At 40.7% G+C, this 12,048-nt stretch overlaps 1 protein-coding gene across 1 annotated transcript in view; it reads right to left on the bottom strand.

Annotated features, from left to right (window-relative positions):
* CACNA2D4 (calcium voltage-gated channel auxiliary subunit alpha2delta 4) overlaps nt 1-12,048 on the bottom strand; it is a 174,946-nt gene that overhangs the window by 146,515 nt on the left and 16,383 nt on the right. The window contains exons 7-9 of the mRNA XM_043967622.1: nt 10,835-10,966; nt 3,180-3,240; nt 1,911-2,061 (exon numbers count right to left, since the gene is read on the bottom strand). Coding sequence (XP_043823557.1) covers nt 1,911-2,061; nt 3,180-3,240; nt 10,835-10,966 — 344 coding nt within the window. The remainder of the gene's footprint in view (nt 1-1,910; nt 2,062-3,179; nt 3,241-10,834; nt 10,967-12,048) is intronic.

A 12,048-nucleotide genomic window follows, 5' to 3' on the forward strand; every position in this document is an offset into this window, starting at 1 on the left:
GAATGTGACTTAACCTCTTCTTATACAATAAAAAGTTAAGTTCTTGGAGTTAATTTGATATTTTTCATTTACTTTTGGCCTGAGTCAGAAAAGGGGTGATATCCAGATAGAGCACGATGGGATAGCATTGATTCTAACTCGCATCAGCAAGGATAATAAGGACACAGACTTCCCCCATGTGCTGCTCTTCCAAGTAGAAAAAGGATGGGGGTGAGGGGAGACCCCCTGAATCTCTGCGATAGGAGGAGTATGTTCATTTATTTCTAGTGAATGTCAGAGACCTGTTGAGAGTGTCTCTTCCATTAGTACTACAGTCACAAATACAATGAGGGTATGGAGGTTACGACTTAAGAATGATAGGAGGGGCACCTAGGTAGTGCAATGGATAGAGCACCAGTCCTGGGTTCAAGAGGACCTGAGTTCAAATCTGGCCTCAGACACTTGACACTTATTAGCTGTGTGACCTTGGGCAAGTCACTTAGCCCTCATTGCCTTGCCCCCCCCCCCAAAAAAAAAGAATGATAGGAGACTGGAAAAGGTGAGGAGTGAGGAGAATGTGATAGAATTGGGGGAATTTATTCATGTCCTATCCTATCATTCATGGGCTGACTGGTAGGAAGATTTTGAAGTCAGCAAGATTTGATGATATTCGCACTCTCTTCCCTCACTTACTATGATACTAATAATAACTATTGGGGCAGCTAGGTGGCGCAATGGATAGAGGACTGGCCCTGGAGTCAGAAGGACCTGAGTTCAAATCTGATCTCAGGCACTTGACACTTACTAGCTGCGTGACCCTGGGCAAGTCACTTAACCCCAATTGCCTCACACACACACACAAAAAAACCTATTATTAGCATTTTTCTAATTAGTACTTAGTTATTAGTATCTAACATTAATAATATCTATTATTAGTATTACAGAAACACAGGGTATTTTGTGAGTCAATTTAAAGAGAGCTTTCTTCATTATTGCCTCTATTGGGTGTGAAGGCAATGGGGTTATGACTTATGACTTGCCCGGGGGTCACACAGCTAGTAAGTGTCTGAGGCTGGATTTGAATTTGGGCTTTCCTGACTCCAGGGCTGGTCCTCTATTCTCTCATTATTGCCCTTTGAGGTGGGTAGAACAAGATGCTCCTGAGCTTCCTAGTGGTATCCTACCTAGGGATGATTCCTCTTGTAGAACCCCTCTCTTTAAATATTTCTACTCCCACTCCCACTCCTACTCCCACTGTTTGTCTCTTGCTCCCTCTTGCTGATATAAGTAAGAACAAACAATGGTATTAATGAGTTAATGTCTCATTCCTCCTGGGCAATATATTTACGTTTCATCAGAAGCCTTTTGGAAATTGCCTTTTGGAAATAACCTCTTGGTGCTTTCAGAAATTGTGGCTGGCTGGTGTGGTAAGGCCTTCTAGTGGATCTTTGTTAAAGGAATGGCCATCTACATGCAAGGCTCATCTAGGTCCCAGTCCTTTGAACACATATCAATATTCCTCTGTAACTCTTCCCTTTATTTTCTTTTTTGTCTCTCTATGAATGAAGCTCCTTAGTCATGAGATCACTGCGAAGCTCTAAAACACAGGAATCTTTGAAGTTTTACCTCCTATATGCTCCTTATTCCAGGGTGACTAGACCAGATAAATGGTAAAGGAAATAGGGGTAGAGTAGAAATTGTTTTAAAGGTGGGAGTGAGGAATCATTCTAAATCAGGAACATAGAGGATCACTTTACAGGACAAGGGACAGGAAACTGGGAGTGAGCTAGGGTCTATTGTGGAAGGTGTCAGGAAACATGCTAGAATAAATGGGTTCGTACCTAGCCTAGATAGCAGTCTAGAGCAGGTAGGATAGGACTGTTCTAGAGTCATTGGGTGAGGGTAGTTCTAGAACAGGAGGGTATATTCACCGCAATGATATTGACAAAGTCATTCTCCCCCAGGGTGTCCAAGATAGTAGAGATGGTATGCTTGGCGATGGCTATCTGTAGCCCCTTCATGCTACCACTCACATCCACCAGAATCACAATATCCTTGGGAGAAGTGGCAGCTTGGATGTACCTTTGGAAAGAAGGCAAAGGGAAAAAGAAGGGGAAAGATAGAGGAAAGGACACAGAGCTATATGAATCAGCTGAGAAAAGGCTATGAATTGTCCCTGCTCAGACGCTGTCCTGGTCCAGAGCACATATAGGCCAGATGCTGAATGCCTGCACCAGAAGTCACCCTCCAGAGCCACCAGCATGGACATCCTAGCTTGGAGTCATTGGGAACGTGGGAATGGGCTAAACCAATCGGTCTAGAGAATGGGAGAAAGGACAAACCCAAGTGATAGTCCTGTCTGGCTTAGACGGGTTGTAATTCCACTGAGGCCCCCATATATAGTATGGTAGGGGGAACTTTTAGAAAGAAAATTGTTAACTCTACTCTTGCCTATGTTTAAGAGTAAAATCATGTCCAAAGATTCTTGTCCTAAGAATCCTGTCTATTCCTTTGAGCCTGAATCTGATAGCCTCATCACAAGGCACAAAAAAGGTGGCGATGGGGTGCTGGAGAAGTGAGCCATGTAGTGAGATGATTCAGGTCCAGCTAGAGAAGATTCTAAGGGAGACAGTGTAGGTGGAGATTTTGGATTGAGACCAAACCTTGTAAGTGAGGGGAGGCTACAGCAAGAAGAATCTCATTGGTGAGAGGAGGCAGCTGGACAGGAACTCTGCCTCCCTCTCATCTTTCCCAGCTCAGGCACCATTCAAATAAAAACTCATTAAGAGCAAGGTCCAAGAATGTTGCCTTTCTCTTTGAGTCCCCAAAGCACAGTTGACATTTGTTGCTCAATAAATGTTTGTTGATTAGTTGACCAAGGGACCCAAGACAATTGTTGTTGTTTGTCCTTCATTCTTGAAGAGGACCATGATATGGGGGTGATGTCACAACTTGCACTGAATTGGATTTAAGTAAGGGAGGGCTGTGCAAAGTCACCAAACTCACTCTTTCCTCCAGAGCCATCTGGATCCAGTGATAAGACATATATCAGGATGACTGGAGATGACCCCGGATGTTTTTAAGGCAATTGGGGTTAAGTGACTTCTCCAGGGTCACACAGCTAGTAAATGTCTGAAGTGAGACAATTAGGGAAAAGCTAGAAGGAGAATAGACACCTCTCCCAGGAAATAAGTTCTCACCATCCTCGGTTCCGACAATCGAAGGTAATGACTCCACTTTCATCAGGGGTCCACTTTATACCTGGAAAGAAGAAAACTGGAGCTCTTTCATCTGTTCAAGGAAGTGTAACGATTGGAATGACGCCACCTGCTGGAGACTTACTGTAGAAGAGTTTCACCCATGAAGCGAAGGTCTTTGAGGGCAAGACCAGGAGTCTTTTCTTTGGCGTCACTTCCTGACGCGGGCTAGTGGGAGGAGGAAGGAAGAGACTGGCGCTGAGTCTCGGGCTCTCTTTCCTCTGGACTCTGGTGGAGAAGGGAGCTAGAAATGCGCTCTCCCTTTAATAGATAGGAATCTAGACCTTTCTCTCTCTCTTTACCAAATTCTTATTCTCCTTAATAAATGCTTAAAAGTCTAACTCTTGCTAAAGCTTATAATTTATTGGCGACCACTCATTAAATATTTTAGACAGTTTAGCTAGAATTTTAGCCCTTAAACAGATGGCTGACCACGAAGAGGAAAGCTAAACCTGTCTTCTGATCTTCTGGTTGGGTAAGAAATCTCCCCTCCCTCTCCCTTTAACTGCTAAGTACTGGCGTACTGGCTGTGTTTTCCCTTTAATTTTTTTCGAATGGACCTTTTAAACTCCCTAATTATCCTATTTTTTATTTTAGTCTGTTTAACCAGACAAATGGGAGATAAGATCATGTTAATGCTTTGTTTTTGTGGATTTTCTATTTTTCTTTTTTTTTTTGTTAAAAGAGCCAGCAACTTACTCACACAAGGAAATATCTCTCCCTCTCCCAACCATGCTTTTTCAGAGAAACCTGAAGAGATTCCCGCAGCTTTTCCCAGTTCTAACAGTAATTGTTGCTTTAATTTTGCATGCCTGGAGGCAATGACCCACCCTCTAGCAGCTTTTAATCCCCTAGCACCTGGAGGCAAAGTGGGGGAAGAGGAATCCAGGCCTGAGTTCAAAATCAAGTCTGATTCAAATTGCTCTGGTCCCTCCCCTCCTCTCCAGACCCCACCCTCTACTCCTCCTATGGCCAAGCCCATAGCTTCCCCTGCCTGGGAAGTCCAGAGATCTGATGCACATGCTCAACTTTCTCTAACTACATTTGCAGTTTCAGGCTCAGCCCTTCCCCAGCCTGGCTGTGCTTCTGAGACAACCTTAGAAAACCCTTTAAATTCCAGATATGCTCGTTTTGTTCATAATTTTGCTAACCTGCTTTTGTCTTTAATTAGTAATCTTATAAAGCGTTTGTATGGTGAAAAGCCCGACAGACAATATAGAGGGGTTAAAGAAGAAAAACTTAAGCTGAATAAGAATGACAATCATCACCATAGTTCAAGACTCCGCTTCTTTTGCCATGGAAGGGTACATATTTTACAGAAATGTAGAAGTAAGCAGCAAGGTATTGATATGAGTATTGGGGATTTTAGATATCGGAATCAAAAGTGTTCTGAATTCACTCAGATTATTAATGTCAGTTCAGAGGTTACATAGGATTTCTATGCTATTACATATACATTTTGAAATTAATGGTATGGGTTTATTTTCATAGAGATTTTCATGCTTTTGAGATTGTGTCTTATACTTAGTTTCTAAAACAAGGAGAATATTTGTAAAAGCTTTTTATAGTCATGTGATCAAGTTTATATTTTATAATACTCTTATTGATATTAAGTTCATATTCATTTAAATTTCCTTAGTTTGAATTTCACTGTATTTTATTGTTCCATGTGTATTTTCTTCTATTCATTTGTCTATCTAATTTTGAAACATTGCAAGATGGTTTTGATTTTATTATACAATGTTAATTCTAGGAGTATTGTGCTCCCATATTCTGAGTTGTTTGTTTTTGTTATTTTTTCTCAACTGATTATTTGATCAAACTCTTTAAAGCATTTCCCTGGCAAATTGTTTGCCATGGCAAGTGTAAATTGATTCTAGAAGTATTATTTTTGATAAGCATATTCCAAAAAAAAAAAAAAGAGGGGAACATTTGTAAAAGTTGTCTTTGAGATTGTGTTGTGCTTTAACTTGTATTTAAATATGTTCAGATTTTTCAAAAAAGTAATTGTATGCTAAGTAAAAAAAAAGGTATTATTTGAAATTGTTGCATAATTATATATTATATTCTGAGTCAAGATGTATTCACATTTTTTGCAATCATTTATTATCCTCAATTTTTAAATCCATATGAGACTTGGATTATGGGAACTTATCATTTAAGACATTAATTGCCTTTATTCTGAGTTATCAGATGCCAGTTGGCCAAGGTGCCATCCAATCACAAGAGGAATACATGCAAGAGCAGACACTGAACTGTCACATGAGGGGAGACATGCATGAAGTCAAGGTATGGCTGAGAGAACGGCTTTTGACAAATGTTGAGGTTGGATTCTCTTGGTTTAATATTTTATTTTATTTTTCCCCACAATATTGTACAGATGGCTGGAAGTATTCATCCCACCCATCTCACTCCTACACCTGGCTTCTATGCTCCCTCCTATATGCCTGATGCCATGGACATCTCAATCCCATGCATCTGATTAAGTCTGACTCAGTTTCTTCCAATATGTTCGGTGGCATGGACATATATTCCATCCACCTATTTTAAGCCCTTTTGTGAATGATGGCACAAGCAGTATACCTTCAAAAACTGTATAGTAGCCTGGCATACTGTATGGGCAGTACATATTGCTCAAGTGTGGGAATGCTCATATCCCATCATTTCTCTGTTCTTTTATGGTAACCCCCATAATTATCTCAGGTGTCATGATAAATACAGTGTTGAATTTGGCCTTGACACCTGTTACCAATTATATTAGATTTTTTAATTTCTCATAATGGCATGAGGATAATTAGGCAGATGATGCAAAAAGTGATGAAACAAAGATAAAAATTATTTTTAAAAATTAATATCGCAGCAATTGTCTTCTCAAATACCCTCCATAAGGGGGGACTATAGTAATACTATAATTTTAAAGAATGTTTCAATTTTTGTTTTATTATATGTTTCATGTGTAACAACTAAGATTCTGAATTCCCTTAGACATGTTTTTGAGAACTTTCATTGTTTGATTTGATTATTGATAAAGCTATTTTAAAGTTGTGTTAAGCTCAATTTTGTAGGAAATTTTCCTGGCTGATTACCAGCATCCACACATCAACCCCTGAAAAGACTTCCATTCCACGATTACACCTAGAGGACATCTGAGAAAAGACTTTCAGAGACTTTAAATGAACAGTTTTGATTTGTTCTTTTTGTTGGTTTTTTTCTCTTTCTGTTATAATATACACCATCTGTAACATGTATTCTCTGCAGAGGCCCTCCCTTTGCAAGACTAATGTCAAAGCGTCGGTTCATGAGGACAAAAAAAAAAAATCGCCCCTCTGGACAAAACTTTCCTCTCTTCCTTTTCTATATTGTTGTTCACATATTATTAGTTAGCAATAGTTATTATATTCTTTTTACTGTTCCGTCAAGGAAACATTTTGTTTCTTGAGGAACAACAGGGGGAACTGTAACGATTGGAATGACGCCACCTGCTGGAGACTTACTGTAGAAGAGTTTCACCCATGAAGCGAAGGTCTTTGAGGGCAAGACCAGGAGTCTTTTCTTTGGCGTCACTTCCTGACACGGGCTAGTGGGAGGAGGAAGGAAGAGACTGGCGCTGAGTCTCGGGCTCTCTTTCCTCTGGACTCTGGTGGAGAAGGGAGCTAGAAATGCGCTCTCCCTTTAATAGATAGGAATCTAGACCTTTCTCTCTCTCTTTACCAAATTCTTATTCTCCTTAATAAATGCTTAAAAGTCTAACTCTTGCTAAAGCTTATAATTTATTGGCGACCACTCATTAAATATTTTAGACAGACTAGCTAGAATTTTAGCCCTTAACAGAAGCAGACTCAGAACCATAGCTCATGTAATGACATTCATATCCATGATCTCCTTTATTTAGCAATCATCAAACTCATACAAGAACATTCTTTGAATGGCAAGGGTCCACAGGTGGTAGCCCTGTGGAGAATGGCAATGAGGTAGATGAAATGAAGACTTCTTCCTTCACTGCTGACTTTTCCTTCTCCCAAACACCAGACTCAACATCCTGCATGATCTGCTGCATCATAAGCAGAGAACTAGAAGACCCCCAAATTTGGGAGCCAGGGCCCTTACTTCTACTCAACTCATAGGCAGATTATAAATATGAGCTTAGGACAGACACATAAACACAAATTGGAATGGACCTCAATGGCTATCTAGTATAACTCATACATAAAAGGAATTTATGCTATACTATGCCTGACAAGTAGTCATCCAGCCTCTGCATGAAGGGGGAACCCACCCCTTCCAGAGGCAGCTCATTCCACTGGCAAAGAACTCTAACTGTTAGCAAATGTTTCTTTACATCAAGTCTAAATGTGCTTATTTGCACCTTCCACCTTTTGCTCTCATCCCTTCCTTCTGGGGCAAAATAAAACAAGTCGAATTTTTCTTTTACATGATACCCCTTCCAATACTTGAAGGCAATTATCATGTCCCCCAAGTCTTCTCTTTTCCAAAGTAAACACCCCCAGTTCCTTCATATGACACAAGCTCAAGATTCTTGGTTGCTCTCCTTCTTAACATGTGGTATTCAAAACTGATCATGATACTCCAGATATGACCTGAACATTGTGGGACTAACACTGTTCTAACTCAAGATCAAATTAACTTTTTTGGCTGCTCTATCAATTTGTTGATTCATAATGAGCTTGTAGTTCCTTTGTACCCCTCTATCTTTTTCAGATGAACCCTTACCTAGCCATGCTTCTTCCATTTTATAGTTTTGAAATTGACTATTTAAACCCACTTATAAGACTTTGCATTTGTTTTAACTAAATTTCATCTTTTAAAAATTTGTCTCAACAGTCCAGCCTCTCAAGATCTTTTATGGATCTTAACTCTGTCATCCAATGTAATATCTCTCTCTCTACTAGCTTTATAGTTTTTGAAAATCTGATAAATATCACATCTATGCATTTCCAAGACAATGACAAAACAGCAAGGGTCCAAGCACAAATCCCTGGGGAGTTCCATAGGACACCTCCTTCCAGGCTGCCACTGAACCATTTTAACAACTATTTTTTTAAAGTCTTGTCTTTCAACTAGTTCTGAATCCTCACCACTATGCTATCATCTAGTAGACGTTTCTCATTTTTTCCCATGAGGAGACTATGAGATGCTTTAGTGAATGCATTATTCAATTTAGATAAACTATGCAGCATTAACTTGATCAGCTAATCTAGTAATACCGTCAAAAAGAGAGATGAGGTTAGTCTAGCACGATTTGTTCTTGGAGCTATATAAGGCTTTCTATGTTGCCTTCTCTAGATATTCACTTAGCATCCCTTTAAGGATATGTTCCTGTTAGGAACTGATGTCAAACTCACTTATAGTTCAAAAACTCTATTTTATTTTATTCATTTTTAAAAAAATTATAGCAACATTTTCCTAAAATAATCCTAATATCTGCTAAAAAATGATAGGCCTAATTTTTTTTTTTTTTTTTTTTTGGTATGGGACCTGTGATTTTACCAGAGTAAGAAGCTTCTGATAAGGCTCTGTCTTGGCTCTCCTTTTCTTTCTCTGTGCTCTTTGGTGACCTCATCAGCTTCTATGAATTGTTATTACTTCTATTCAAATCTATCTACCCAGCCTTAGTCTTTCTCCTGAGATCCATTCTCACATCGCCAATTGCCTAGTGGACATTTCAAACTGGATATCCTGCAGGCTTGTCAAACCCAACATTATTATTATTATTATTATTAGAACTCATTATGCTCCCCGCCCCCAAACTCACTCCTCTTCTAAACTTTCCCATTACTGTTGAGGGCGTCATCATCTTCCTGGTCACCCAGGTTCCCACTTCAATGTGTATTCTCCTCCTCATACTCTCCCCTCTCTATATCCAATCACTCACCCAATCTTTTCATGTCTATCTCCACAATGCCTCCTTCTCTCATAGCCACGACCATAATTGAGGCCTTTCTATAAACTTCTTTGGCTCCCTATTACTTGTAGAATCATATCCTCACCCTCCCTCCAACCTTATGTACCTAATTTCTGTCCCTCATACATGAACTTCCATCTCCTTTCTTTATGCCTTTGAAAGGCCTGTTCCTCATACCTGGAATTCTGTCCATTCATGCCTCTGCCTCACAGAAGCCTTGGTTTTCTTTTAAGACTCAGCACAAGCAATGTTCGGAGGAGTTTTCTGTGGTAGGGCTTTTCTGGCCCCTCCCCCCCCCCACCTGCCATGGCTACCTTGTGGGAGAAGTGCTATCTTTTTGCTTACACTATACGTTGTCTTCTCCAATAATATGCAATATCCACGAGGGAAGGAATCCTTATACTTTTGTCTTTGTATCACCAGTACTTAGAATAGTGCCTAGTACTCAGTAGGCACTTAGAAAATGCTAAGTGATTGATTGATCCTTTTTTTTTTTTTTTTTTTTTGGTGAGGCAATTGGGGTTAAGTGACTTGCCCAGGGTCACACAGCTAGTAAGTGTCAAGCATCTGAGGCCGGATTTGAACTCAGGTCCTCCTGGATCCAGGGCCGGTGCTTTATCCACTGCTCCACCTAGCTGCCCCTTGATTGATCCATTTTTATAGTTACTGAAAAAGTTAATGCCTTCTTGGGTAGGATTAATACCTATATGGTAGGGGCAGCATGGAGGTACAGTGGATAAAGCACCAGCCCTGGAGTCAGGAGGATCTGAGTTTAAATCAGGCCTCAGACACTTGACATTTACTAGCTGTCAAGTCACCTTACCCCAGTTGCCTTGCAAAAAAAAAAAAAAAAAAAAGATATGGTGTCCTGATCGAGGGGCTGTAGACTCATTATACTTTGTCCTTATCAGACCTTTCTAAATTATGCTGCGTTTTAGGAGTAACATTTATGAACTGGACGGAGGACAGAGAAGGTCAATGAGGATGATGATAAAATGGGATTAACAAGGCATACTTACTACTATGGCTATCCCCTCCACATTGTGGGAGTTAGGGGCACTGTGCCCCTGCAATCTGCAAAATCCATGTAAAAAATTTTGGCCTTCCCTTTGTACCAGAGTAGAAGTCTGAATTATTATGATATTAAAATATACAATATGCTGATATTATACAATACTATACATGTATTTTATGCATTTGTTTCTAAACTTTTTCTGTGTCTTTTGCTGGCCTTTGCCCATTGTCTGGCTTCCACAAAACTCCCCCCCGACAAATTTCCATTTAATTTCTTATGCCGATCACTGATAAATTGAAACTGTGATGGGGAAAGTGACAATGTGGAAGGGATAACGGGACCGCAGCTGTGTGTGTTTAGGGTACCTACTTCACAGGACGATTGTGAGGATCACATGGGATAATGTAGGCAAAGCGTTTTGTTAACTTTAAAGTGCTATATAAATGTCAATGATTGTTATCATTCCACGTGGGCACCCAGCATGGACGGCCCTGGGCAATGCTTTTTGTTTCGGGTTTTGGCCTGGCTTAGGTGTGCCTGAACGCCAGGGATTTGTCTTTGCTGCTCATGTTCCCGTGACTTCATAGGAGAATCACCCCGCAGGAGCACGATGGAGAAAACCCATTTCCACACCTCCTCCCCGCCTCACCATTGTCATACCTGGATAGAGTCTGAAGAATCCGGATGAACTGCCAAAATACTGCCAGGTCAGAGTTGGATCTCTTTGGAAATTCGCCACAAAAATGGGGTTTAAGGCTTCCGACATGTAGACTCCATTCAAAATATTTGGATCTGAGGGGCAAGATAAAGAGGGAGGAACGTGACCCCAGGATACACTGCAGGGCTCGGATTGGAGACAGGCTAATTAAGCACATATGACCAATCAATGAATCAATCCGCCAACAAGTACTCAGTGCCGGGTTTTTGCTAGGCTCGGTGCTGGTGTTAGAGATAGAACACAAACCTCTCCCTAGTCTCGGAGAGAACACATTTAGCCCAGTGCTTGACCCCCTCAGGCTGTCCTCTGCCTTGTTTCCATTACATCTGGAGGGCTGTGTTCATTTCTGGGCACCATGGATTAGGAAGGGCTGTGGAAGAGGGTGAGAAGCATGGGAAAGGCATCAATATCAGCATATGCAGACCAGGTGTAAGAACTAGGGCTGTTTATGCTGAAGAACAGAAGACTTAGGGGGAGGGGAGGACATCGTGGTTGTCTTGCGGCATCTGAAGTGCTCACATGGGAAGGAGGAATTACATTTGTTCTCTTTGGCCCTAGAACCAAGAACAATGGGTTGAATCGAAGAGTCAGATTTAAGGTTTGATGTTAGGAAAAGCTTCCTAATAATTAGAGTTATCCAAAAGTGGAATGGGCTTCCTTGAGAGGAAGTGATTCCCCCTCCTTGGAGATCCTCAATCAGACCATTTTTCTGGTAAGTAATGGGCTTAGATACATAGCTGAGATTCTACAGTTCTACCGTGGCTGCTCCTTGATAGCGGTGAGAGGATTTGAGTGGAAAATGGAAAGATTAGTTACCGCTCCTGAAGAATTCGCTTCCCTCTCTCTGCGCTGATTTTTTGGGGACACCTAAATTCAGAAAATTTCACTCAAAGATGAAGAGGGTGATATCAGCCTGGTCAAACATAGAGTGATCTGAGTGCAAGGTGAGGAGAATAGAAGAGAAAGCTCATTTCCAACCCTAGTCTTAAAGTAGGACAAACCCTTTTTATTCTCCATATCTATCTTAGGACAATGGGACAAGTTTTTTTTGTTTTTGTTTTAAATCAATACAGGGGTGAGATAATGAGATTATGTAAGTCTGTGGTTGTTCAGTTGTGTCCGACTCTTCGTGACCCCATTTGGGGCTTTCTTGGCA

The sequence above is a fragment of the Dromiciops gliroides genome, chromosome 5 (genome assembly GCF_019393635.1).
Source record: "Dromiciops gliroides isolate mDroGli1 chromosome 5, mDroGli1.pri, whole genome shotgun sequence".
Lineage (NCBI taxonomy): Eukaryota > Metazoa > Chordata > Mammalia > Microbiotheria > Microbiotheriidae > Dromiciops > Dromiciops gliroides.